The sequence below is a fragment of the Heteronotia binoei genome, chromosome 2, assembly GCF_032191835.1.
Source record: "Heteronotia binoei isolate CCM8104 ecotype False Entrance Well chromosome 2, APGP_CSIRO_Hbin_v1, whole genome shotgun sequence".
Taxonomy (NCBI): Eukaryota; Metazoa; Chordata; class Lepidosauria; order Squamata; family Gekkonidae; genus Heteronotia; species Heteronotia binoei.
The window spans coordinates 189,345,858-189,373,590 of record NC_083224.1 but is presented as its reverse complement, the minus strand read 5'-3'; the positions used below and the strand labels follow the sequence as shown (position 1 = coordinate 189,373,590).

The following is a 27,733-nucleotide window of genomic DNA, read 5'->3' as shown; positions in this document are numbered from 1 at the left end:
CACCTGAGGAGGCTGGGACGGGGCGTGAGGAGGCGAGGGGCCGCAACAGGGCATTCCACTCCTCCCAGCAGCCATTTTCTCCAAGGGAGCTGACTGGTCTTGCCTGGAAATCCGGTCAATTCTGGGGCGTCTCCAGGCCCCACCTGGAGATTGGCGACTCTGGTTGTTGTAAATCTCTGGGTAATTTAGATATGCATTTAAATTGGTTAAAATATGGGAACAGATTTAGGGGAATAACTTCAGGGTAATACAGCTAAACCCTCCGCAGCGTGACGCGGCACCATATCCGCCCCTTGCCCTTGTTGTGACGGAAGTCGCGGCTTTAAATCGGAAAACCGCGGCGCGCAAAGGCCGATGGGAACTGTTGTTACGGTCTCGTCTTGCTCACGCGGCCGCTCTCTCTGCATCCGGGCTCCGCCTCCTCTCCTCGCCATTGGTAGATGCTAGGTGGGTGGGCGTGGCCACGGACTTCCCTCTCCTGCTGAGAACTACACGTCCCAGGTGACACCGCGAGCGCGCTGGCTGCTTTCGGGGCTGGTGGCGTTCTTTCGGGTCCGCAGCGGTTTTGCTTTCCGACCGCCCTCGACCTCCCGCCGGCGTCTTTCTCTAGCCGAGTCCCCGGCTTCAGCTGAGGCCTACTTTCCCCTTCTCTGGCGACATGGCGCGGCCGTCCGTGCCCAGCTCTCAAAAGGCGTTGCTGCTGGAACTGAAGGGGCTTCAGGAGGAGCCCGTGGAGGGCTTCCGAGTCAGCCTGGTGGACGAGGGGGATCTCTACAACTGGGAGGTGGCCATCTTCGGACCCCCCAATACTCACTATGAGGGCGGCTACTTCAAGGTGAGTAAGGAGAGCATTTACCCCGTTCCCAGGCGGCACCCCATAATATTAAGGGGGTAGAATAGCTGCCCCCATCCATTCACAGTAATTGTGTCAGTAAATCTAACCCGGAATCAGTTGGGACAGAATTTTTTTTTGGGGGGGGGTGGAAGGGGGGGGCGGTCTCTATCCAGTAGACATCTCGTTCCATGTTTCCCGAATCGATAGAAGTCTGTTCAACAAAAGTTATCCACGCCTGGCCTTAGCTGGTGGCCAGCCAAATGGAAGGGGGGTGGGGTGGGAAGGTCTCTTCCAGTTCGTGGGTTCAGGAGAACTGTGCCTGGGTGGGGATGGGGTTGGTCTGTTGAGGCCCAGGGGCTCCAGGAGGCAGGGGATGTTGAGAGAAGTTTGCTGAAGATGAAAAATGGCAGGTGGGAGGGATTGTTGCCTAGGTCGTTTTGGAGAAGGGGGTTGAAAAAGGGAATTTGTTTGTGTGAGTTTTTGCCATTCCCCTCCCCCCCCCGCACTGGTCCCACCTGTAAATATGAATAGAAATGTGAAATGGTAAAACATGATGGTGAATGCACTGCTTAAAAATATAAATAGTAGGAAATGATAGATTGAAGTAAGTATCTAAATGTGAAGTGTCTGACTTTGGACTCCTATACACTATACTTTTCAACTCTGTTTCTGAGTAAAGGTGCAGAAGAGTGTTTTCTCTTCTTTAAAAATGATCCAAATGTCTCGTGTAACTTCCATCTTCTCCATCCTTTGATGTAATAATTCTCTTTTGTCCCCTTCCTTGTTTGCAGTAGTCATAGGCACGTAATTGTCTCTTCCCCCCCACTTCACTAAAGTATAAGAATTAGTGGTAATAAATTGCTCCCAACAGTCCAGTGGAAGAATCCAGTGTAAAGGGTGTGTGTACCTGCCTTCTCTTAAAGAAAATAACAAATCTCGTTCTGAATAGCTTGGAATGCCCTAATTCTTCCCCTTAATAGGGAAAAATTGCAATTTTCTGTTCTCTTGATACATTGGTAACAATTTGAATAGTTATTTTAAAACATTTGAAACTATTATCAGTAAATAATAGGACTTCACTAAATTCTGCTTTCTTCTTTAAGTAGTTTTAGGCATTTAATTTTTTTTCCTTTTGTCTGCAATATGGCGAATAACTGGAACCATTTTTCTCAATGGCAAAGGATGTTGGTAGTCCCCCTTGCACCATGGTATCAGTTTACTAAGGCAATAGTTTGATGTCCCCCCCTCCCAAAAATAGAATCATCTCCCCTTTCTCCTGCGGTGGGGGGAGAGAAGTGATTATTACACAAGAGTGATTATTACAGAATGGCAATACTGGAATTAAGAATTATCTCCTATACGGGAGGACGTAGTAATGGTCAGTATAGGGCCAACCTGGTGTCTTCTGGTGACCAAAAATTGCACTGGGGCAAGGGAGTATCAATGAGAAGAGGGTTGGTTGTTCTAGGTCACTTGATGTAGCTGAGAAGCAGAGGAAAGCTCTCTTTTGTGGGTTTACCTGGTGAGACAGAAGGGACCAAAAATCCTTTGACTGTTCTGAGCAGGGCAGATGAGCATAACAGTCACTTCTTCCAAAGAAGTAAGCCACCAAGCGGGAGAAGCAGACAGAATATAAGACTGTGCTTTTGTTTCCCAGTTGTTGCTTAAAATTGAGGGTACAGTAGTTTTCCAGCCACTTCTTCAGGCTGAGTCTTGGTAGGTTTTAGCCTGTGCTCTATTCTCTGGAAGTCTTTTCAGTCCGAAAGTGGAGGAATGAAAAGAGCCTGAGGTTCCAGAGGTGCAGTGTGACTAAAGGTACTACGTCATAGGGACTGAGGGAGGTAAACAAAAGGAAGTGTCTTCCTTTAGGCCAGCTTTGGAAGACAAAGTTTCATTGGGTAAGTTTACAAGCCTGTTTTGCAAGCCAGACTTCCTGCCTTCCTCCTTTTCTTTCTCTTCCTGAAGAGGCTAGGTGGAGCTTGCATGAGTCATCTTGAAGCTGGTTGTTGAGTCCTTGAACTCCCGATGGTGGTTTGTTTGGGCAGGTTAACTTCATAAAACCTAGATCTGGAGATAAGGGAATGGCATCCCTTATTTGATTTTTGCATTTAGGATCTAGGCAGTGCATGACAAGAGTTTTAAAAGTGCTTCTCAGTTAATCCTTGCAACCACCCTGTAAGGGTGACCAATATTCTTCTTATGTCTAAGATCTCTGGGGCTTTGGAGGAGGTCCCCTGGCGAGTTCATGGTGAAAGTGAGATTTCGGTTGAAGACTGATTTATTTATGTGGTTACACCAGGAGTAAATGGTTTTTCCTTAAGGCAAGAGTTGTAAACACACTCTTGTGGCTGGGATTAGAAAGATCTAAGGGACCTGAAAAGATGTCCCTGAGGTATATAAATGAGCATTTTATATCCTAGTACAGGATTTGCACTGAAAAATACATGATTTGGACGTCTAGAAGTTCATAATATTTTTCCTTCTGTGGGTCACAGGGGTTCCTTCCCCAGAGGGTGGCAGGACACTAGGGGTTTCTGGGACTTTTAAACCTTAGCCAGAAGCCAACTTGTTTGTGTGTATATATTTAGGTTTCTAAGAACTGGCTGGTGTAGGAGGGAGTTATGCTGCATAATATTGAAAACAATGAACCAGCATATGATGTTATCACATACATTACACCGTGTTGGGCAGAAAATTAGACAATAAAAAGCATTTAACTCATTCTGAAAGAAAATATTGCATTGGATTTCTTCTACGATTGAAAAGATCTTTAGGGATGGAGGGGACAGGGAGCCAGTTTTTCCCTGGACCTTCACATCACTAGGTAGGCTTTCTTGTATTTATTTATTTACTTACTACTTTTATACTTCACCTTTCTCCCCAGTAGGAACCCAAAGCAGCTTACACTATTCTGTGCTCAATTTTATGCTCACAACAACCCCGTGAGGTAGGTTAGACTGAGAGTGTTCGACTGGACCAAGGTCACCCAGCCAGCTTCCCTGACAGTGTGGGGATTTGAATCCAGATCATCATCTGACACACTAACCACTATGCAACACTACTGATTCTCCAGTAGTCCCCTGGGAAATCCTCAAGAGTATTGATTTACCTAAGGCCACCAGATGAAGTTGTGGCTGAAGTGAAATCACTTAGTTTTGGAGTTGTTTTGTTTTGCTTTTCCTTTTAGGCTTAGCTTCACAACTCAGATCAGTTGGGTAGTTCGTCAGTTACGTTCCCGTCTCCTCTCTTAGCTCAGGTTGCTCACAGGTCTGAGCTGCATAGTTTAGTCAGGGTGGGACTGATGGTCGATAGATAGGAATTAAATCTGCTCTGCAGGGGAGCTCCCTCATTGAACAGCTGCTTGCCTGCGGTGAATCAGAGTCTTCTCCAGGAAACCTTGCATGTTGTTCCCCAGCCCCTCCCCCCGACCCCACCTGGTAGGTCTCAAGAAACTATAATAGATGCCGTAGGCTGGATTCTTTAGTAGATCTGTCCTGTAGGATTACAGATAGTCATCTGAGCGGGAGACTGATGCGTCCTTTCCCACACTTTTATTGAACATGTTTCTAAACAGCATTTGTGTCTGAATGTACCAGTGATAAACATTATCCTCAGTGTGGGGGGTGGGGGTTTGAGACCTGGGTGATTCTCTGTGTGGCTGGCCTGGTGCGTTCTGTCCCTGAAGCACAGCAGCCCCACCCCGTGCATCATCACGATCAGGTTTGTTTTGCATTGGAGTCTTCCCTCTATGGGAAGGGCTGAGAGAGGAGAAAACAGCTTCCCCGGGAAAGGCGGGGAGCACACGTGACACGAATGCGTGTGTTTTCCTGGTGTTTCTCCAACAACAAATGCTTAAGTTCTGTTCCCTTCTCCCTTTGTTTGACGTGTGTGTGTGTGTGTGTGTGACTTTTTCCATTGTTTTTCTTCAGGCAGGCGATGCAGGAGGAGACGGCTCCGCTGTTTCAGTCTTTCTAGAAGTGTTAGGAGTTCTGGAGTGGTAGCTGGGGTTGTCAGCTGCAGCAAAAATACCCAGGGATGTCGTGGCATTTCAGAGACTAACAAGCTCTTGTCCCAGCCTATGTTTTTGTGACCCAGAGCCCCCTTGGCTGTGTATCACTTGTGTCCAATGTACTTGGTTCTGGTCCAAGAAAAGCTGTAAATAAGATATTGTTAGTCTTTCGAGTACCACTTGACTGTGGTGTATTTTTAGACTCAATAGGTGTCCCTCCCTCTCCAAAAGTATTTACTCAGCTGTTTTTTTTTCCTCCCACAGATTTTATAACACCGTACAGTTTTGTGGTTCCCCAAAACAAGTGCCAGACAGATGATACAAATCTTAAGCTTGCCTGAAAGCCCATGTCAACTCTTTGTAGTTCTGGGAAGTGGCCGAGGGTGTTTGGTCAGATGATTATTATTATTATTAAATTTTATTTGTATCCCGCCCTCCCCGCCTAGGCAGGCTCAGGGCAGCTAACAGCATTCAATAAAACATTATACAAAATACAATGATTAAAAACAACATTAAAATTATACATAGTTAATACATATCTTAAAACTAATCCAGCATATATAATCTATAACTTAACAGCAGCAGAGATGTTCCAGGCGCTATCTATCCATTTACATATTTGGATAATGGCAAGAATCACTAAAGAGTTACTTTGTTAGATGATGGGCTCTCAGTGCCTTCAGGACTACAGTTCCCAGGGTTCTTCAGGGCCTGCCATAACCATTCAGACAAGGTCTGCCACCTGTGTAGCTCTTGTTAGAAGCCAGTTCCTGGTGTCTTAACAGTTAAATCTCTATCCCTCGGCCACTCTAGTTCCTGTCCTAGTTGACATGTTGATGTTACTAGATCTACATTTGTACGGTCTCCATTAATAACTCCGTAATGTTTTACTATGCTTGCTTTTCTCATGCCTTATTAATAGCCTGACCCTTGAATCTATGAACCCCACCCCCCAGCTGTCTTCCATCTAGATCAGTAGCCCCCAAACTTTTTGGCTCCAGGGATCGGTTTTATGGAAGACAATTTTTCCACAGACCGGTGAGTGGGTAGCGCTGGGGGTTTCGTTACCCCAGGCTTCCCCCCCCCCTCCGCCCACACCACATCCCTGCCCTCCATGGGCGTCTTTGAATGGAGGGGAGACTGGGGCTGTTTCTGCCTCCCCCTCCCATTTAAAGAGTCTATAAATGAGGGGAAGGCTAAGGTCACAGCAGCGCTGCCCTTCTATGGGTCTGGGACCCTACAAGGGGAGGCAAGCTTGGAGTGAGGCCGTGCTGCCTCTTTAGTCTGGGGCTGCTCTGTCTCACTCCACGGCCTGGTTGCTAGCAGGCCACAGACCGGTACTGGTCCATGGACTGGTGGTTGGGGACCTCTGATCTAGATAGTGGTCAGAGTCAGGCCTACTCAGCTTCAGCCAGAGTGCTGGGTTGTAATGTCTTCTAGAAACACTCTGTTTCTTCTGGGTAGTTGCATTAGAAGGTGCACTGGTTCAAAGAAAAACCATTTCAGCCTTGGAGATAGAAGTTGTTATCCCTGTGAACATGGGGAGTGGTGCCGTATATCTAGTGCTAGACTAGGGTCAGGGAGTCCTGAGTTCAAAATCCCGCCCTGTGATGAATTTCACTTTCTCTCAGCCTAACCTGCCTGACTATGCTGTTGTGCAAATTGAGTTGGGAAGGGAGCTTTTTGGAAGTGGGCAGGGTAAAATGTACTAGATGGATGTTCTTGCCTGGTTTCATATGCCTGGAAGGGGTGCAGAAATCCACAGGGCTGGTAGCCACCCATGCCTAGAACACTGGACTTTGCAGCTGGCTTGCAAGGTTGCTGCAGAAGCCAGAGAGCTGGTGTTTTTTCATCTCTGGCTCAGGAGTTTTTCAAAGCAATTATGGTCCTGCTGGAGTAGATCTTTGACATGCTCTTGGCTGTGTAATGCAGGGGTGTCAAACATGCAGTTTGGGGGCCGAATCAGGCCCCCCAGCAACTCACTGTCATCTGCTTCCTTCTCCCTCTCTCTTGCTTCCTTCTGCATCACAGCTTGTTTTGCCAGGTTTGCTCAATTGCACAGAAGCTACAGAGCAAAACCTCGATTTTCTCCATTGGCTGAGGCTCCTCCCTTGGGGAGGGAGGGAGAGCTTGCTTTGCCAGGTTCTCTCAATTGCACAGCAGAGCTACTGAGCCAAGCCTTTCTTTCTTCTATTGGCTGATGCTCCTCCCCCTCTTGGTCCCCTAAGGGAAGGAAGGAAAGAGCCAGAGCTTCCTTTGCCCAGTTCCCTGGATCCCATGGGAGAAATACAAAGGAAGCATCTTTAAGAGTGCTAACGTTTTAAGCATGTTTTAAGCTTAAAAAAAAAAAGTTTGCGTTTGTCTGTATTCTTTATAAAATCGGTATCTCTGCTACCTAATCTTAAATAGGTACACACATGGCTCAGTGTGACATGACTCAGCCCATGGTCCGGCCCAACAAGGTCTCATTTATGTCAGAACTGGCCCTCATAACAAATGAGTTCGACACCCCGGGTATCACCCCTGGTGATAGGGGGAGAGGTGGATTTTACTGCAGTATCCACAAGGTTTCCTGTTTGGCTGCCCAGAATAACCTCATTCAACATCTTCCCGTGGACAGGTGCCTTGTTTACAAGACTTCAGATAACTGGAAAGGTTACTAGTCTCCCAACAGTTCTTCAATTAGAGCTTGCTTAGGGCCTAAAAGGGGATATTATAAAAAAAAAAAGACACCTATTCTTTTTCTCTTCTTGATTGTGGGGGAGCAATTCTTGTTCGCCCGCAGGGTTTGGCAAGCCTAAGCTGGTTGCAGGTTAGCCTGATTTCCTCAGCTATTAGAATCTAAGCCGAGTCAGTCCTGTTTAGTATTTGGATGGGAGACCACCTAGCGAGTCCAGAGTCGCTACACAGAGGCAAGCAACGGCAAGCCCCCTCTGTTAGTCTCTGCCTTGAAAACCCTCGGGGGGGTCACCACAACTCAGCTGTGACTTGATGGTAAAAAAAAATGTTGATTGCTGGTTACAGCCCATAGAGATTGGAGCAATTGTGGGTGGGGCCTGCAAATTCAGGAAGAGAGGCAGAGGCTGTTAACGCTTGCTTGGTGTGGTTCATTGTGTGTATATATATATAATATAAATTTGGGAGGGGGACTATGGAATGTTGTCTCATTATTGCAAGTGTGTCACGGACTGTAAAGTGTCTGGGCGTCCTTCCCAGCCATTGGCTGACTCATGCGTGTTGCGTTTTTCATTGTTATAATGGGATGTCTGCCAGTGTCAAGGCAGCTCTGGCCCAGGGCCTGGGAAAGAAGGGATGGAATCAGGTGGGCAGGCAAGAGCAACTAGATGGGAAGGGGCGTCCAGGACCAGTATGAGGGGTGTGGATGGATTCAGTTTGGTGTAGCCAGTTTGGTGTAGTGGTTAAGTGTGCGGACTCTTATCTGGGAGAACCGAGTTTGATTCCCCATTCCTCCACTTGCACCTGCTGGAATGGCCTTGGGTCAGCCAGAGCTCTGGCAGAGGTTGTCCTTGAAAGGGCAGCTGCTGTGAGAGCCCTCTCAGCCCCACCCACCTCACAGGGTGCCTGTTGTGGGGAGAGGAAGGTAAAGGAGATTGTAGGCTGCTCTGAGACTCTGTCCTTGAAAGGGCAGCTGCTGTGAGAGCCCTCTCAGCCCCTCCCACCTCACAGGGTGTCTGTTGTGGGGGAGGAGGGGAAAGGAGATTGTGAGCCACTCTGAGACTCTTCGGAGTGGAGGGCGGAATATAAATCCAATATCATCATCTTCAGCATTTCTCTGAACCGGGGGCCACGAAAGAATTCTTACGGCAAGGGAACCTGACATTTTAAAGCAGCTCTTAAAACGAATTATGCCCCTCTCTTGAACATAGCATTTGCCTCCTGTGTGCAGGAGAAGGAAGTAAAGAGACTTTGGTTTGCTCTTACACTGCTTGACCGGTTCAACAGGAGCAGTACTGCCTCACCCAAAATTGGGTGAGGGGGGGATACAACCAGCCTAAGAATCAAAAAATGCTGGTCAAGAGCAGCATATTTGTTTGGGAAGAGCTTGCCTCCTATGCCAAGTGCTTCACCTGGCCTTAGAAGACCTTCGATAGTTGGGACAGGCCTTGACCTGGATGGCCCATGCTGAGATCTGATCTTTTCAGATCTCAGAAGCCAAGCAGAGTTGGTTAGTACGTGGTTGGGAGACCTCCCAGGAAGTCATAGAACCATAGAGTTGGAAGGTACCTCCAGAGTCATCTAGCCCAACCCCTGCACAATGCAGGAAATTCACAGACACCTCCCCCATACACACACACACCTTGTGACCATGTACAGAAGATGGCGGGGGGAAAAACCCTCCAGGACCCCTGGCCAAACTGGCCTGGAGAAAAATTGCTGCCTGTCCCCACAGTGACAAACAGCATTTCTCTGGGTGTGTCAAAAAGGGTCATGAGAGCTAAGCACTGATGCAGCCGTTCCTGCCCTCCTTCTCATCATCTGCCTAATTTACAGAATTAGCATTGCTCCAGGGCGTCTATATGGGAGATAGCAAAAAAAAAAACCCAACCCCCCCCCCCAAGTACTTCAAAGAAGTTCAGGTTCACTACACAATGGCAAACCACCTCAGAACATCCCTTTTCTTGAAAACCCCATGAGTGGTTGACATAAGTTGGCCGGGACTTGAGGGTGCTGGACAGGCAAAGAGGGCTGTTTGATTTTAGCCTCAAATGTATTTGAAAGTGACTTAGAATCATAGAGTTGGAAGGTGCCTCCAGGATAATCTAGTCCCACCCCCTGCGCAATGCAGGAAATTCACAGATGCCTCCCCCTAAATTCAGCGTATCAGCATTGCTGTCAGATGACCATCTGGCCTCTGTTTAAAAACCTCCGAAGAAAGAGAGCTCACCACCTCCCAAGGAAGCTTGTTCCACTGACGAACCCCTCTTATCAGGAAGTTCTTCCTAATGTTTAGCAGAAAGCTCTTTTGATTTAATTTTCTGGTCCGACCTTCTGGGGCAACAGAAAACAACTCCGCACCATCCTCTGTATAGCAGCCCTTCAAGTACTTGAAGATGGTGATGATATGTTTAGGAAAGGTCCCCTGTGCAAGCACCAGACGTTTCCGACTCTGGGGTGATGTTGCTTTCACGTTTTCACAGCAGACTTTTTACGGGGTGGTTTGCCATTGCCTTCCCCAGTCATCTACACTTTCCCCCCAGCAAGCTGGGGACTCATTTGACCGACCTCGGAAGGATGGAAGGCTGAGTCAATCTCAAGTCGGCTTCCTGAAAACGCAGCTTCCACCAGGGATCAAACTCAGGTTGTGAGCAGAGCTTAGGACTGCAGTACGGCTGCTTTAGCGCTCTGCACCACGGGGCTCTTCATATACGTTTAACCAACAGGTTAAACATATCCTGGTCCTTCAGCCTGTCCTTGTTGGAGTTGGTATCCAGACCCCTCGCCATCCTTATTGCCCTCCTGTGGTCACGTTCCAGTCTATATCCTTCTTAGATTATGGTGCCCCAAACTAAAGACAGTACTCTAAGTGAGATCTAACTGGAGCAGCTATGCCTATTCAATCCCATCTAGTCCAGTATGAACATATGAAGCTGCCTTATACTGAATCAGACCCTTGGTCCATCAAAGTCAGTATTGTCTTCTCAGACTGGCAGTGGCTCTCCAGGGTCTCAAGCTCCAATCCAGGAGACCCTAGGTTCAAATTTCACCTGTCTCTGGCAGCCCTTTTTTTCTCCTGCATGTGAGGTAATACTTGATTCCTTTAAAGGGTTGCTGTAAGAGAATGTGAAACAAGTGAGCCCACGTGGGGAGGGTGGATCAGAAATCTTAAAATAATCAATAAATTTGGTTCAGTAAAAGAACTATATGGAAGCAGAAACCTGAGCAGGGGTATCTTAGTCCTAGTGAGCTGTGGTATACTCAGGAAGCTCTTGCCTATAAGTTCATATGAACATATGAAGCTGCCTTATACTGAATCAGACCTTTGGTCCATCAAAGTCAGTATTGTCTTCTCAGACTGGCAGCGGCTCTCCAGGGTCTCAACCTGAGGTTTTTCACACCTATTTGCCTGGACCCTTTTTTGGAGATGCCGGGGATTGAACCTGGGACCTTCTGCTTCCCAAGCAGATGCTCTACCACTGAGCCTTCGTCCCTCCCCTAATAAGAAGAGCTGGATCATATCAGTGGTCCATCTAGTCCAGTATGAACATATGAAGCTGCCTTATACTGAATCAGACCCTTGGCCCATCAAAGTCAGTATTGTCTTCTCAGACTGGCAGTGGCTCTCCAGGGTCTCAAGCTGAGGTTTTTCACACCTATTTGCCTGGACCCTTTTTGGGAGATGCCAGGGATTGAACTTGGGACCTTCTGCTTCCTAAGCAGATGCTCTACCACTGAGCCACCGTCCCTCACCTGACTGGAGCGGCTCTCCAGGGTCTCAAGCTGAGGTTTTTCACACCTATTTGCCTGGACCCTTTTTTGGAGATGCCAGGGATTGAACCTGGGACCTTCTGCTTCCCAAGCAGATGCTCTACCACTGAGCCACCATCCCTCCCCAAAAAAATCCCAAGAAAACTTCTTGTTGCTAGCAAGTAATATGAAACTCTGCCTCATATGAAGAGGATTTCTCTTGACCCTTGAGAAAGACTTCATTTCGTTTGTCGAAACAGCTGTTGGGCAGAGGAGATCCTGAAGAATTTATTCAAGCGCTTTAGGGAGTGCAGACTTTGGAGAATATCATGCAAGCGCTTTTCTGTCTGGTGCAATGGATGGATTTTTAAACATATTTTTGCACACCTGAGAACCCCTTTTGGAAGACTCCACAGCCTCTGTGTATAGGTTCTGAAAGAGTGCCTTGTTATCAATCCTATTGCAAATGTTTCCTATGCTTTGTACAGTTTTGTGTATAAATATCATGTCCTTTCAAGCGTACTATTATATTATACTCTATTTGTTCACAGTGAGATGCTTTATTTGCTTCCTGCATCAAGGTGACTCATGGGGCCTTTTTTCATCTCTCACCCCATCTGGGGGCTGGCATCCCTACGCACTAATAAAGTGAATAAAATATGACCGGGGTTTCTTTGACAGGCACATCTAGTACAAGAATCCTGCTCAGATGCTGAGGGGTTGAAAGGGGGCTCGGTAGGTGGGTCTTCCATAGCTGAGGAAGTAGCCCAAGTGTTTGGGCGGGGGGGAGGGAGGGAGGGAGTGAGTAAGTGAAACAATGGAGGCATTTGAAGCTGTGGAGGGATGTTGCGGTCGAGGCACATAAGTTCACAGAAGGTGCCGTCGGTAGCGTGAGAGGTGGTTATTCACGTGGAAATCAAAAACAGGTGGCCATCCCCAAGTCAGCAGGGTCAGGGCAATGGAAATATTTCTTCGTGCAGTGCATGGAACTCTTAATATTATGGGCTGGGAGCAGTGTTCCCTCAAACCGGAGAGCCGGTTTGTTGTAGTGGTTAAGTGTGCGGACTCTTATCTGGGAGAACCGGGTTTGATTCCCCACTCCTCCACTTGCACCTGCTAGCATGGCCTTGGCAGGGTCAGCCATAGCTCTGGCAGAGGTTGTCCTTGAAAGGGCAGCTGCTGTGAGAGCCCTCTCAGCCCCACCCACCTCACAGGGTGTCTGTTGTGGGGGAGGAAGGTAAAGGAGATTGTGAGCCGCTCTGAGACTCTTCGGAGTGAAGGGCGGGATATAAATCCAATATCTTCATCTACCTCACAGGGTGTCTGTTGTGGGGGAGGAAGGGAAAGGAGATTGTGAGCCGCTCTGAGACTCTTCAGAGTGAAGGGCGGGATATAAATCCAATATCTTCTTCTTCTTCTAAGCTGAGTTTGTGTGAGCTAGTTCAGTTTTTTTAACCTCCGGCTCACACATTTTTGTCTTGGCCCAGGGAAAAAAAAGGGCCCCAGAGCAAACTGATTTGCTCTGTTGATGTTTCCTCTCCTCTTCCTTTGCAGTAGCTCACAATTTTATTGCCTGTAGCTAATGAAGTAGAATTTGTGTTCTTAAGACTCCACAGCTTAGATGGAGTCTTGGTTGGGAGTAACAGTTAGCAGTTCAGCTCTCGGGCATCAGAAAATGCCTGTGGAACTAGCGGCGGGGTTGGCTGTTACTCCTTGCCAGCCTTGATACTGGGAAAGGAGCCTCTAGGATCAGAAACTTGTGTTTTGACTTGGGAGGTCTGCCATGCCCTGGCATGAAGGTGAACCCACGCCAAAAAAAACCACTTGCCAGTCTTCCAGCAAGGCAGAATTTTATTCTTTGCTTATTTGGATCCTGTCTCTCAGCTGGAAGGTCTCAGAGGTAGCCAGTGATGATCCAGTTGTCAGAGAGCCACAGAAATAAGTTGAAACCCCCAGGGTGTCGCTCGGCCAGTTAGTATTCCTGGTGAGCAGTTGGTTCTTCCCAGCACAGCACCCTCTGTTCTGGCCAATGGTTTCTAGTGGACTGGGTGGCAGTACTTGCAGGCCCCACCCCTTGAAACAGGGAGGCCAGGAGACAGTGTCTCTTCCCCATTTCAGAGAACACAGGGGGAGTCTCCAATTACGTTAGTTGGGTTTGGGTGCACAGATGATGTCTTCTGTCCCTCACAAAGGACTCAAGGACCCCAGTCTGAGAAATGTGGCTCCAGTGCTTGGTGTTAAGGCAGTGTTGCCTCTCTTGGCTGCGCATTAGTGACAGCTGAGATCTCCATCTTGGTGCCGGTGAGTCAGACAGACGAGGAATCTTAAGACTGAGAGGCCCTTGATATTCTGTAAGGGATGGAGGATTGTGGACACTCGGAGACCCAGACTGAGTCCCGTCTTCTTGCTTGGGAGTCTCAGCAGAGCTGTCTGTGGATGGGGAGGCTTTTGGAAAGACTTCTTGCTGGCAGGGCTCCTCGGTGCAGTGCTTGTAGGGCAGCCATTTTGGGACTGTGCTCTGTGAAGATTCCAAAGGTGGTCTTCCAGACAACAGGCTCAGGAAGACTGGCGGGGGGGGAGGCTGATGCAGAGCATGCAAGTCTTCATAGCAAGCTGAGATGAGTGGCAGAGTGGTGGGGCTGTGCTGTGGTCGGAGAGGGTTGTACCAGGCTGTCAGCTCGTGCTTTCTGTCCAGTCTGCTGGCCAGTCACTGGTGAGGTGGTCTCTCTGGCTTTCCCGTGTCCTGTCATGTGACTCTGGCACATGACTTCCTGCCAAGTACTCGCTGCTCCTGTTTCCTGGATCTGGAAGGGTCGAAGACCACTGTGGAAGAGAATTAGCATGACTTTTTTTTGGGGGGGGGGTTGCATACCGAGGAAGGGGTGTGTGAGCTGAGATCCTAACCTACACAGTAAATCCTCTGGAGGCACACAGTTGAATACCATCTTGCTGGAGGGGAGCAGTGTCGCTTGCACTTTCCCTGTTGATGTTTCCTCTCCTCTTCCTTTGCAGGCTCGTCTCAGGTTCCCCATTGACTATCCTTATTCACCACCTGCCTTCAGATTCCTGACCAAGATGTGGCACCCTAACATATATGAGGTATGTGGCCGGCAATACGCCCTCTAAGAGAGCCAGTTTGGTGTAGTGGTTAAGTGTGCGGACTCTTATCTGGGAGAACCGGGTTTGATTCCCCACTCCTCCACTTGCACCTGCTGGAATGGCCTTGGGTCAGCCATAGCTCTGGCAGAGGTTGTCCTTGAAAGGGCAGCTGCCGTGAGAGCCCTCTCCAGCCCCACCCACCTCACAGGGTGTCTGTTGTGGGGGAGGAAGGTAAAGGAGATTGTGAGCCGCTCTGAGACTCTTCGGCGTGGAGGGCGGGATATAAATCCAATATCTTCTTCTTAAGCTGTAGAGACTTGTGAGCAAAAATTCTTCTTCATGAGCTACTGGCATTTAAGTTGTGAGCTACTGCATAAATTTGTTTGCTCTGGGCCATCTTTCCTGAGCTGAGACAAAAATGTGTGAGCTGGAGGCTAAAAAGCTGTGAGCTAGCTCACACTAACTCAGCTTAGAGGGAACACTGGTGGCCAGGTGGGTCCATGGAAATCACCAAGGGAAGGGGCTTTCCCATTGTGCTCATATGATTATTAAAGCATTATAATGCCTGGCTAAGCAGGGCATTTATCCCACTAAGGCAGGTATATGTGGCATAATTTTTAGATTGTTCCTAATTTTAGAAAAGAGCATGTAATACCTGATTAATTGTGTAATTTTGCTTCTTATATATATTACATAACTAGAAGAGAATTGCCTTCAAAATAGTACCTATCAGCTCGTACCCAAATATGCAGTTTCCGGGAATTCAAGGCCCTCCTTGCAAGAGAGAGCAGTGATTCCCCCCGATTTCTCTCCCCCTGTTTTATACCCTCACTTTGATGCCTGCACTGTTGTTTATTCCATATATTTTTGTCTAGCCCTCCCTCCAAGGAGACGAGGGTGGGATTGGTAGTTCATCTCCCTCCTTCATCTTATCCTAATGAGGTAGCTGACGCCGAGCAACTGGATGTATTGTCCTGAGATGGAAAAGAAAGTGGCTGTGCTGGACTGGGAGGTAGAGGGTGGGTAAATTGAACTCAGCTCTGACCTGGATGGCCCAGACTAGCCCAGCCTCATCATATCTCAAGCTACGCAGGATCAGCCCTGGGTAGCACTTGGATAGGCAACCATCAAGGAAGTCCAGGGTCACTGTGCTGAGGCAAGCAATGGCAAGCCACCTCTGTTCATCTCTTTCCTTGACCTGGATGGCCCAGACTAGCCCTACCTCATCAGATTTTGGAATCTGGCAGGATTGGCCCTAGTTAGCATTTAGATAGGAGACCTCCAAGGAATACCAGGGTTAAGAAGAAGATGATATTGGATTTATATCCCGCCCTCCTCTCCGAAGAGTCTCAGAGCAGCTCACAATCTCCTTTACCTTCCTCCCCCACGACAGACACCCTGTGAGGTGGGTGGGGCTGGAGAGGGCTCTCACAGCAGCTGCCCTTTCAAGGACAACCTCTGCCAGAGCTATGGCTGACCCAAGGCCATTCCAGCAGGTGCAAGTGGAGGAGTGGGGAATCAAACCCGGTTCTCCCAGATAAGAGTCCGCACACTTAACCACTACACCAAACTAGCTCTTATGAGAGGGGGGCAGGCAATGATAAGCCACCTCCAAACATCTCTTGCCTTGAAATCAGTTGTGACTTGTCAGAACTTTCCATCACCAAACTGAACTGAGCAAGTTGATGCTTCATTTATAGAGAAAAGTAGACTGGAACTCGAGGTATTAAAGAGAGCCAGCCACCGATTTCCTTTTAAAGAGAATTTTTAATGTGCCTGTCTTCAGATTTAGCTGTAACTGCGTGATCTTTAAAGTGAGATGCTTAGCTTGGATTTTTTTTTTAAAAAAAAATGGCTAAATTAGTTTAAGGCCTTGGTTTTATTCACACCACTAACCCTGATCGTGCCAGGGATTGGCATGAGCCAGAATTCATCCATGTTCACATTAATCGTTGTCAGAGTAGTTAAAATACTCAGCCCGTTTCCCTTTGCTGCCCCTTGTTCCTGAAAAGCTTTGTGCTTTTGCTTGCTCTCATGCCCTGTGCATCCCCCTTTTAACTTCCCCCTCCTTTTCTGTGAAGCTGTCGGCCTGAATCCCTCCTTCGTCTTCACCCGCCACGAGGCTCCAGCCAGGCCTGACTGTCCTTCCTCCCATTCACCCTTGGTTTGGCACTTGTTTCAAGGTTCCTTATTTTGCCTTCCCTGCTATCAAAACTCCTTCAGGGCAGAGACTGGCCTTGCTTGCACGCTTTACTTTTGAAACCACCGTGCACGGTTGGTACTTTGCGGAAAAGAATATATGTTTAGAAAAGAGCGAGAGCGCAGTAGCACCTTCAGGACTAAAAAAAAAATGTGGCAGAAGATGAGCTTTCATGAGTCACTGCTCAGGAGAGCCAGTTTGGTGTAGTGGTTAAGTGTGCGGACTCTTATCTGGGAGAACCGGGTTTGATTCCCCACTCCTCCACTTGCACCTGCTGGAATGGCCTTGGGTTAGCCAGAGCTCTCACAGAGTTGTCCTTGAAAGGGCAGCTGCTGTGAGAGCCCTCTCCAGCCCCACCCACCTCACAGGGTGTCTGTTGTGGGGGAGGAAGGGAAAGGAGATTGTGAGCCGCTCTGAGACTCTTTGGAGTGGAGGGCGGGATATAAATCCAATATCTTCATCATCTTCTTCTTCACTTCATATGTGAAGATACTTCGCGTCCGAAGGGGGAAAGAGCCCTTCTTGGAGGCTTGTTTTGTGAGAGGTTACCATTATCTTCTTATGGGTCCTGAAGGGTGTGCACCTGTCAGTAGACCAGAGGGCTTTGCCATATTTGTAATCTGTCTTTCTCTTGCATTCTCTCTCCCCTCCCGACCCCAGACGGGAGATGTTTGCATCTCCATCCTTCACCCGCCAGTGGACGACCCGCAAAGTGGGGAGCTGCCTTCGGAAAGGTGGAATCCTACTCAGAACGTGAGGTGAGACTTCTTGCCCCGAGGATGGCAAAACCCTGTTTCCTCGAACCCGTTGCTGACAGGCAGAGGTCTGAAGGGCCTGCAGGGGACCGTCTCTGTTCCCTGCAGGTGGCAAAAGCTTCTCTGATGCCTTCTTCCCTGACCTCCGCAGTGGCTCTGGCAGGCCTGTCCTTTGACTCTCACTCCCGTGGAGCGGCCAGGAGGCCTTTCATCTCATTTTTAAATGTCGCTGTATAAATCAATGGTGCGGTCTCATTTGGAGTACTGTGTGCAGTTCTGCTCGCCGCACCTCAAAAAGGATATTATAGCATTGGAGAAAGTCCAGAGAAGGGCAACTAGAATGATTAAAGGGCTGGAGCACTTTCCCTATGAAGAAAGGTTGAAACGCTTGGGGCTCTTCAGCTTGGAGAAACGTCGACTGCGGGGTGACATGATAGAGGTTTACAAGATAATGCATGGGATGGAGAAAGTAGAGAAAGAAGTACTTTTCTCCTTTTCTCACAATACAAGAACTCGTGGGCATTCGATGAAATTGCTGAGCAGACAGGTTAAAACGGATAGAAGGAAGTACTTCTTCACCCAAAGGATGATTAACATGTGGAATTCACTGCCACAGGAGGTGGTGGCGGCCACAAGTATAGCCACCTTCAAGAGGGGTTTAGATAAAAATATGGAGCACAGGTCCATCAGTGGCTATTAGCCACAGTGTGGTGTATATATAAAATTTTTTGCCACTGTGTGACACAGAGTGTTGGACTGGATGGGCCGTTGGCCTGATCCAACATGGCTTCTCTTATGTTCTTATTTATATCCCACTTTTCTCCCCGATCGGGAACTCGAAGCAGTTTTTCACATTTGTTGTGTGAAAAGGAAGATGATCATCAAATCCTCCTTTGCTGTTCATTCCGGAAAGGAGGGGGTTTGCCTGCCCCTTGGCTCCACCAGCCCTTGTGAGCTGTTTTCGCATGGTGTGTTTCGAAGAGGATAGGGTGTGCATTTGCCGTGTTGAGTTGGTAACTTGCCACCTCAGAATCCACCACAAGAACTGACTCCTTGTGGCCTTTTTTAGCCCGTGGCCATTACATTTCCATTGTTGTTCCCAGAGGATCGGGCTTTTTGTATCTTCCACATCCACTGATGTCTGATTCCAAACAATCGGAAAGAATAGAGACTGCCTGGATGTGTGTCTGGGGGTGTGTGTACGATTCTCCTTCAAAATAATGGCTGCTTCCACTTCCGTAGTTTGCTTTCTGAGACAGACTGGAATTACAAAGGGTTAATCGAACACTGTCAATGGCATGGGATATCTAGCGCAGTGGGGCAGTGCAGACATTTGAAACAAAGCATAAGCATTAAAACCTGGTCTGTTAAATGGCGTCCCAAGGGGCTTGGGGGTGGGTAGTGACCCACAGCACTGGAAGAGTTTTTGAAATCCTTTACCACCAGACAATGGATGTTATCATTTGCAACAAAGGTATACTTGCCAGATATCCCGCCACCTGCCAGAAATATGGGAAGGGGAATGGTGGAGGGTCAGGCCACAGGCACCTGTGATCTCGGGGGCAATGGGCGGCAGGGCAGGTTGGATGGAGGTTCCAGGCAGTTACGATTATGGACCATTTTCAGAACATGGACTTTCTCTGCGTAGAAGATGGAAGGAGGGAAGAGCTCCTTTACTGGAGCAGGCTGTGTCTCCTAGGACACTTACAGAGCATAGCCTGGAAGAGATGCTTTCAGCATCTGGTCTTTGGAGTGAGGCTGTGAAATCAGCAGATTTCCCTTTCAGTACTTTCTAGTTCAGCACAGAATATATATGCAGCCAATGAGGTCTTCAGTTGGTAGGAAGCCCCATAATTCTGATTGCTGCTTTACCTGTTAAGTTTGGCTATAGCCTTTATGCATGGGTTTCCCGTCAGTTACCTCTAAACTCTTTCCCTCCCCCTCCCATACTAGGACGATCCTCCTTAGCGTGATCTCGCTGCTCAATGAACCAAACACCTTCTCTCCGGCCAACGTTGACGCTTCTGTGATGTACAGGAAATGGAAGGAGAGCAAAGGGAGGGATCAGGAATATACCGATATCATCAGGTGGGTGGGAAGACTTCTCTTGTATCCTGTTTTGCCATCCCCCTTGAGTTTAACCTGTACTCTGCTATGAGGCCTCACCGATAATGGAGGAAGCCCTGTTCCGGGTAGAGTGGTAGTGTATAGTGGTTAATACTAGGTAGGATCTGAGTTCTAATTCTCACTTTGTTATGAAGCTCATTTGTTGACTGTGAGCTAATCACACTTAGCCTAAGCCACCTCAAAAGGGTTACTGTGAAGGGAAATGGTGGAAGGGAGACGCTTGGACGATGGCCTGACTTCCTAGGAGTAGGAGCCAAAAAATAAAAATCTCACACAAATAACTGTGCCTCCATATTTGGTCATCTGCGTCTGGGGAACCAGACAAAAAGCAACTGTTAACTGGAAGTGAACACATGAACTTTCCTTCTACTGAATCAGAGCACGTGGGTCCATCAAAGTCAGTCTTGTCTACTCAGACAGGCAGCGGCTCTCCAAGGTCTCATGCAGAAAAAGGTCTTTCCCATCACCTGGTCCTTCTAACTGGAGAGGTCAAGGATTGAACCTGGGACCTTCTGCATGCCAAGCCGATGCTCAACTACTGAGCCATGGCCCCTCACAGTGGCAGAAAAGTTGTTGGCTACTGGGCTGGCGTAGATTCATTTGAGCCTGAGGCTTGTGAGTAATGCCTATTATTGAGGACCAAACTAGACGTTAATAATAATAATTAAAAAAAAATTATTTATACCCCGCCCTCCCCGCCGAGGCAGGCTCAGGGCGGCTTACAGGTATGGCAAACGCCATATTGAACAATAAAACAGTTATACAATTCAATAAAATTTACAATTTACCATTAAGTTTTTACATAATCTAAAACAATCTAAAAACAGTCTAAAATAATCTCTACTCGCTGCTATCTCAGTTATTAATATTAGTGATGGCGTGATGTTTATTTCAAGCTCCATCTTGAAAGGCTAGCCGGAAGAGGGCGGTTTTACACGCCCTACGGAATTGGCTAAGGTCCCGTTGTATGACGCTAGCTCCCCCCGACCCTCTTCTCAGTCACGCAGTCAGACAACATCTGCTAGAAGTGCATTACTCAGGGGCCCCCGTTTGGATTGAGACCCTGGCATGGGCAGGGGACGCTTCACCCATCTCCTTTTCTGCTTTTTTCCTTACCTGAAGCAGCCTGGGGAAGGGAGGAGGACATTAATTGCCTGTGGTTTCAGCTCGTAAGAAAAGCTGACGTTTTGCAGTTGCATTTTGTTTTGATGCTTCTTCCGGCAGAGATTCAAATGTTCAAAGCGCGGCAAGAAAGCAAACGGCACCTCCCTCTCTGGTGCAGCGGCTAAATTCTTGCCTCGAGCAGACCGTAGGTCCCATAACATTCCCCCATAAGCACAAAGGTTGAGTTCAGTGACTCTGCCTTTAAAACAGGAAAGCTTACACCAAGAATAGAACTTTGTCGGTCTTCAAGGTGCTTCCGGACTCAAACTTTGTTCCGTCGCTTCAGACCAACACGGCCGCCCACCTGGATCTCCTCCCCCATGCGAAGAACCTCCCTCTGGTGGCTGCTGCCAACTGCAGACAGCTCTGCTCCTCTTCAGCTCAGACAAGGCAGGAGGTTTGGGTTAGGAGGCCAGCACTGGAGAAGTGTCTGTGCAGAGAGGGCACCAACCGCCTCTGTCTGTATATAAACAGCCTGCTCCAGAGAGCCTTATTGGTGGCTGATGGAGGGAGGGGGGGCGTGTTGACTTTAAGACTCTTTAGGCTTTCTGTTATACCTTAGGGTTGCAGGTACTGATTTCACGACTATGTCGTGCACATTCACAAATGGCTCGGTTTTGGGAGAAGATGGGGCAAAGCAATTTTAATCAACAGTCTTCTTTTATCAACATAGAATCATAGAGTCGGAAGGGACCTCCAGGGTCATCTAGTCCAACCCCCTGCACAATGCAGGAAACTCACAAACGCCTCCCCCTGAATTCACAGGATCTTCGTTGCTGTCATAGAATCATAGAATACTAGAGTTGGAAGGGACCTCCAGGGTCATCTAGTCCAACCCCCTGCACAATGCAGGAAACTCACAAACAACTCCCCCTGAATTCACAGGATCTTCATTCCTGTCATGGAATCATAGAATACTAGAGTTGGAAGGGATCTCCAGGGTCATCTAGTCCAACCCCCCTGCGCAGTGCAGGAAACTCACAAACGCCTCCCCCTAATTTCACGTATCATGTTCCCTCCCACGTTCCCCACCCACTTTCCAGGAAGCAAGTCCTTGGAACCAAGGTGGATGCTGAACGCGACGGAGTCAAGGTTCCCACCACGCTGGCAGAGTATTGCGTGAAAACAAAGACCCCTGCGCCAGATGAAGGCTCCGACCTCTTCTACGATGACTATTATGAGGACGATGAGATGGACGATGAAGTTGACAGTTGCTACGGCGATGAGGACGACTCTGGCAACGAGGAATCTTGATGAGGGATGCCTCCCCGGCCCCTCCCCCCTCTTCTCCCCCTCCCTTTTGCACCGCTGCCTCCTGAGGGGAGCAATAAACTTATCTTGACTTTTTTTTGTACTTGAACCCAGGAGGCGACAAGCAGCTGAGACCCGGAACCCTGTTTAGCCCTGAGACAAAACTCTCTACCTCAAAAAAAAAGGGAGACTCGGCTTCTGCTTGTGGGGGGAGGGGGCACTGTGCTGTAGGACACCTTGGCTTCGGGCAGCCCTTGCAGGGTCTGCAGTTCCACGTTCTCTCCAGCTGAGAGTGCGGGAAAGGGAGGGCAGCCGTTCTGACAGGCCCATCCCCGGTTGCTGGAAATCAAGCCGGTGCTTCTACTGGCATGAAGGGGAACGCAAAGGACACCCAGCCCTGCGAGCGGCGCAGTGTCTCTCTGTGGGCGCGCGTGCTGGTTTTTTTCAAATGCCGCGTTACTTTGGGGGAATTCGTAGCAAGGGCTGCTTAGGAAAGCAGGGTGGGCAGAGTAGGTGGTTGAGCACATTGGCTGTAGTTTTAACTAGCCTGTTTTTTTTTTCTTTAAAGCATTGAAGCGATTTTCATCGGAGCCCTACTGAAATTGCAGTGCCACGTTTAGCCACTGGAGGGCCTTTGTGTACTGCTGCCTAGTTCTAGGTGGTCTAAACTCCTCTAGCTGCCTGGGCAGAGGCGTCATTTGCAACTTTTTTGGGCATTTGGAACTAGCATATATTAGGAAACCAGAGGCGCTGTTGGAAAGAGGTGGGAGTTCATGGGCACACAATGATGGGGGGGAGCTTTTTTTTTTTGTCAACACAGGGTGGAGGTTCTTCCTTTTGAGGTCTTATTCCCCCCCCCCTCCCTCTTTGTTTGAAGCTATTTAATAAAAGGACTTTGAAATGAAGCTGCATCTGGACACCAAGCACTGCCCATGAGCAATGAGATCACGTCTGAACGGGTGGCTGGGCTCATTTATTCACTCGCATTGACTTCCTTTTTTTGTTTTTGGATGTGTGAGAGAGCGTCTGCACGTGTGTGCGTTGTGTCTGGCATCTGGAAGTCATGGTAACCTCTAGTGACGACTGACCCCTACTGCCTCTGCCTCCTGGTGTTCCAAGGAGGTCTCCCATCCAAGTACTTGATAATGATATTGATAATGATATTGGATTTATATCCCGCCCTCCACTCTGAAGAGTCTCAGAGCGGCTCACAATCTCCTTTATCTCCTTCCCCCACAACAGACACTCTGTGAGGTAGATGAAGATATTGGATCTATATCCCGCCCTCCACTCCGAAGAGTCTCAGAGCGGCTCACAATCTCCTTTTCCTTCCTCCCCCACAACAGACACCCTGTGAGGTGGGTGGGGCTGGAGAGGGCTCTCACAGCAGCTGCCCTTTCAAAGACAACCTCTGCCAGAGCTATGGCTGACCCAAGGCCATCCCAGCAGGTGCAAGTGGAGGAGCAGGGAATCAAACCCGGTTCTCCCAGATAAGAGTCCGCACACTTAACCACTACACCAAACTGGCTCTCCTTGCCAGAGTCAGCCCTGCTTAGCTTCTGAGATCTGATAAGACCAGGCTTGCTTGGGCTATCCAGGCCGGAGTACTTCTGGAGGCTTTCAAGGTTGTGTTTGTCCATGTGGGGCTTTGATTTTGCTTCGCCAGGGCCTGCTGTCTTGCCCCACTGCTGTCTTGTTCTCTGTGCGTTAACAGGCACCGGTGGCGAAGTCTTGGGGGAAGTTTGCACCAGGCAATCTGTCTTGCAGGGCAGTCTGTCTCCAGCGCTTGACCTTCTTAATGAACAGCCTCGGAAAAGCTTCCAAGTGTTTCAAGTTTGCCTGAGACCCATTAGGAGAGTCACTGACCTGTAACACGCCTCAGTCTTTGGCAGCGTTCTGGAGAGCTGCTGAAGATGCGTCAGTTCAGATAGAATCAGTTCTCTGCAGACGGAAAGCATGTTGTAGGAAGTGTATTCTGCAGCCAGAAGGCTCCCAAAGAGGCTTCTGCAAAATGCATTCAGGAACTCAGAAGTAGTTATACATAAACGGTGCGTGGCAGCATCATATTTAAATGCCACACCTGTCAGTGAAACACTTAGAATCGTTAAGCCTGAAGAAAAGCAGCCAGTAACTGAAATGTCAACCAGAGGTCTAGCACAGCAAAAACATTTCTGCTTGTTGCATAAAATCAAATGTCTGGCAAGCAGGGTTCCAGACCTGGTGGCTGTTTACTGCCTCGCACAGCAGCCTCTCCACCCAGGATGGCAAGCAAAGTTCAAAAGCCCCCCCCCACCCCCACCCTGCAAATGGCACTTGAAATGACAGGGCTGTGCACTGGTGGAGTGGGGATCCCCAACCTTTGCAGGCACCTTTGGAATTTTGATGGGTGGTGGTGGTGGTGAATGCCACCTCAAAACGGTGTGTAGAAGATGGAGCCAAACTGAATACCTCACACCTCCTGGAAGGAAGGAAAGCCTGAAGCGGGGAGGGGGAATGGAGCCACACACTGACTAAGGAAAGCCCAGGAGCTTACCAGTCCTAATCCTCCAGCAGAAAGCCTATTTCATATGAATAAGGGCACCCTGCCTTACAATGGCCCCACCCACTTTCTGAAGGGGTGTGAGGGAATGTACTGGTGATATCTGTGGTGACCAAAGGTGCCATGTTGGGGAGCCCTGTGGTAGAGTATATTTGTGGTTGCCAATATGGTCACGCATTACTAGTGAAGGTCAGTTGACTGTTGATTCCAGCTTGGGAAATGATTTCAAGTTGCTTTCTTTCCACCTCTCCATCTATTTCCTTCCTTTCTTGCTTGCAGTTCTCAAACATCTGATGTTAATGTCTTGTAGCTCTCAGACATCTGATGATTACTCTAGGTGATTCTTATATTAAGCAAGTTTAGCCAACCCTGTTCTAAACTATAATTGATCCTGTGAACTAGGCAGATCATGAGATGGAGGGCGGGAAGGATTGCATCAGTGCTTAGTTCTCATGGCCCCTTCTTACACGCCCAGGAAAATGCCAGTCATGAGTCAGGAAGCAATCTTCTCGAGGCCAGTTTGGCCAGGGATCCTGGAGAGTGGTGGTGGTTTTTGGCCATCTTCTGGGCAAGGAGCATGGGTGACTGGAGGGGGTGGGGTGGGGGGAGGTATTTGTGAATTTCCTGCATTGTGCCGGGGGTTGGACTAGGCAACCTGGGAAGTCCCTTCCAACTCTATGATTTGTCGGCTTATGTTCCAGATCAGGAATTGTGGAAGGGTGCCATGAATTTCTATTTGCTACTCAGATGGAAGCCGGTCCTGCAAGCCAAGCAGCATTTGTCAGTCTTTGGGTTACCTTGGTTTAGTTCTTTTAGTGTTGGTCTGCAGTAGAACAGCTAGAGTCAAGTCCTTGGAGGCCAACAAGGTACCCAAGGTGTAAGTGTTGGGAGATTGAAAGCTCCCTTTGCTGGATGCAAGCTTTGACTGGGCAGCACATGCTCTGAAAATGTTGGTCTCTACTGGAATCCTATTGAGCTGTTCTGGGTTTAATCTGATTCTCTAGTCTTTTCTTTGATGGATGGACAAGGCCACCAAGCAGGAGGTTGTTCAAACAGAAGACTTTACCAGTAGACTAGCTTAATTGGATGGTGCTTAGAAAGGCCTTCTGTGGGCACAGGCTGCCGTCTCAGCAACTTGGTGGTATCCTGTACTTCATTTGCTGGGTTGCTGCAAAGGGCAGTTGTTTTTTCACATTGCCTTGGGGAACAGAAGTGCGCCGCGGCAGCCTGTGCATCTCCAGGCCCTACTTAGGTGGAGCTGGGGCTGGTGTATAGCGCCCCATTTGAACAAAAGACCACAAGGCTAAATTCCTGCAGGAGCCAGTAGGATTTGGGGTGTGTGACTGGCAAGCCCCCATCCCACCCAGGTTGCTGAGGGAGCAGCTCAAGAACAGTTTGTGAATGGGGAAACCTACCTGTTTGGGGGTACACTGCTTCTGCCCGTGGAGATTCAATTCCCCAGCTGACCATGTCCTTGGCTAGATTTGTTTTTCGCAGTGGCCTTAAAAAGGCATTTCAGGGCGAAACCTCTCTTGTACATAGGGTAGCCAGGTCAGGGTTCAGAAATACCTGGAGATCTGGGGGGTGGAGCCTGAGGAGGACGGGATTTGGGGTGGGGAGGAAAGTCAGTCGGATATAATGCCATAGAGTCCACCTCTATGGACGTGCCGTTTTCTTCAGGTGAACTGATACGTGACACTAGGGTTGCCAATCCCCAGGTGGGGGCAGGGGATCCCCAGGTTTGAAGACCCTCCCCCTGCTTCAGGGTTGTCAGAAAGCGGGGGGAGGGGAGGGAAATGTCTGCTGGGAACTCTATTATTCCCTATGGAAATTTATTCCCATAGAAAATCATGGAGAATTGATCCGCAGGTATCTGGGGCTCTTGGGGGGGGGGCTATTTTTTGGGGTAGAGACACCAAATTTTCAGTACAGCATCTAGTGGCTCTCCCCAAAATACCCCCCCAAGTTTCAAAAAGATTGGACCAGGGGGTCCAATTCTATGAGCCCCAAAAGAAGGTGCCCCTATCCTTCATTATTTCCTATGGAAGGAAGGAATTGAAAAGGTGTGCCGTCCCTTTAAATGTGATGGCCAGAACTCCCTTTGGAGTTCAATTATGCTTATCACAGCCTTGATCTTGGCTCCACCCCCAAAGTCCCCAGATATTTCTTGAATTGGACTTGGCAAGCCTACGTGACACCCAGAGATCTAGCGGGAGATTTCCAGCTGCCACCGTATCCGTCGGCTATTATTCCATGGGCCTGTCCCTATCCACGGTGTTCCGTTTTTTAAATCGGGGTCTTCTGATGTTCTGTTTTTTTTAAATATGGACTTTTCCACAGAGCGGCCCCGCCAGAGGTCATTCCGGCGCCTCTGAAGGTCGCGCGCTCGCAGGCGGGTCACGTAGCCGCGGCGCGGTTGGCTGCGAAAGTTAGCTGGGCGTGGCCCGCGAAGTCCCCGCCCAAAGGGAGGTGGGTGGGGCTGTGACGCTCCACGCGAGAAGGCTGAGGCCATGATTGGTCCGGACCGGGGCCAATTTGAAAAAGCAATTCTCTGACGGGCAGGGTCCGTGAGAATTCTGGCGCTGATTGGGTAACGGTTTACCGGGCGGACGTGACCAAGCGGTACCCCTCGCTAGAGTGAGACGCAGTTCTCGCCTGTTTCCGGCTCCCCCCCCCCCAAGAAACACCTCTTGTTTCCCCTTCACAACTACTACGGGGCGGGCAGACTCGGACACTTTCCCTCTCCGATTAGATCAGCCAAGTGTCATTCAGAGCTTGCGTTGCCCACTCCGGCGGTTTCCTTCATAAGATACCACCCCCCTCCCGCTCTCCCTCTCCGATTGGACCAGCCGCTTGCTCTTGGCGCCCTCTCCCACCAATCGCGCTGCTAGTCCGTTTGCCCTTCGTCCGTGATTGGCTGGCTGCCGCCGCCCCCCTCCTCTTCCCTCCCAAGTGGGTCAGGCGCCCGAGGTAGCGCGAGCTTGGCGGCGGCGGTTGCGGGGAAGCAGCAGCAGCAGCAGCAGGAGACCGAGGAGAAGCCGAGATGGCGGCGTGGGGGGCTGTGGTGGCCGTGGGCGCCTTGCTGTGTTTCGCTCGTGGGGCTGCGGGGGCAGGTGAGGAGGAGGGGGGGGGGGCTGCGACTCCAGCCGCCTCGCCCGGCCTGCCTCGCAGGGCTGTTGTGAGGTGTGCGGCGGCGGTGGAGGAAAAGGGCGGCTGGGAGCGGGTCGGGAGGGCAGCTTCGGCCAGGGCACGAGAGGGAGGAGGTTGGTAGCCCCGTTGGGGAGGTTGGGGCCCCAGCCCCGTTTTGCTGGCAGGCAGCCTAAGAGGC

General features: G+C 49.3%; 1 protein-coding gene across 1 annotated transcript; it reads left to right on the top strand.

Annotated features, from left to right (window-relative positions):
* The first annotated feature begins 403 nt into the window (after positions 1 to 403).
* Positions 404 to 22,771, top strand: CDC34 (cell division cycle 34, ubiqiutin conjugating enzyme). Its single transcript, XM_060232711.1, has 5 exons — positions 404 to 835; positions 14,283 to 14,369; positions 17,230 to 17,327; positions 19,278 to 19,412; positions 21,659 to 22,771. The coding sequence occupies exons 1-5, from the start codon at positions 659 to 661 to the stop codon at positions 21,867 to 21,869; spliced, it is 708 nt and encodes a 235-aa protein (XP_060088694.1). The 5' UTR covers positions 404 to 658; the 3' UTR covers positions 21,870 to 22,771.
* Positions 22,772 to 27,733: the final 4,962 nt, after the last annotated feature.

Excerpts from the sequence above, each read along its gene's own strand:
- CDC34 (XM_060232711.1), top strand. The coding sequence starts at position 659 with ATGGCGCGGCCGTCCGTGCCCAGCTCTCAAAAGGCGTTGCTGCTGGAA. Across the intron at positions 14,370-17,229 it reads GGCACCCTAACATATATGAG|ACGGGAGATGTTTGCATCTC; the intron begins GTATGTGGCCGG and ends TCCCGACCCCAG. Across the intron at positions 19,413-21,658 it reads GAATATACCGATATCATCAG|GAAGCAAGTCCTTGGAACCA; the intron begins GTGGGTGGGAAG and ends CCCACTTTCCAG.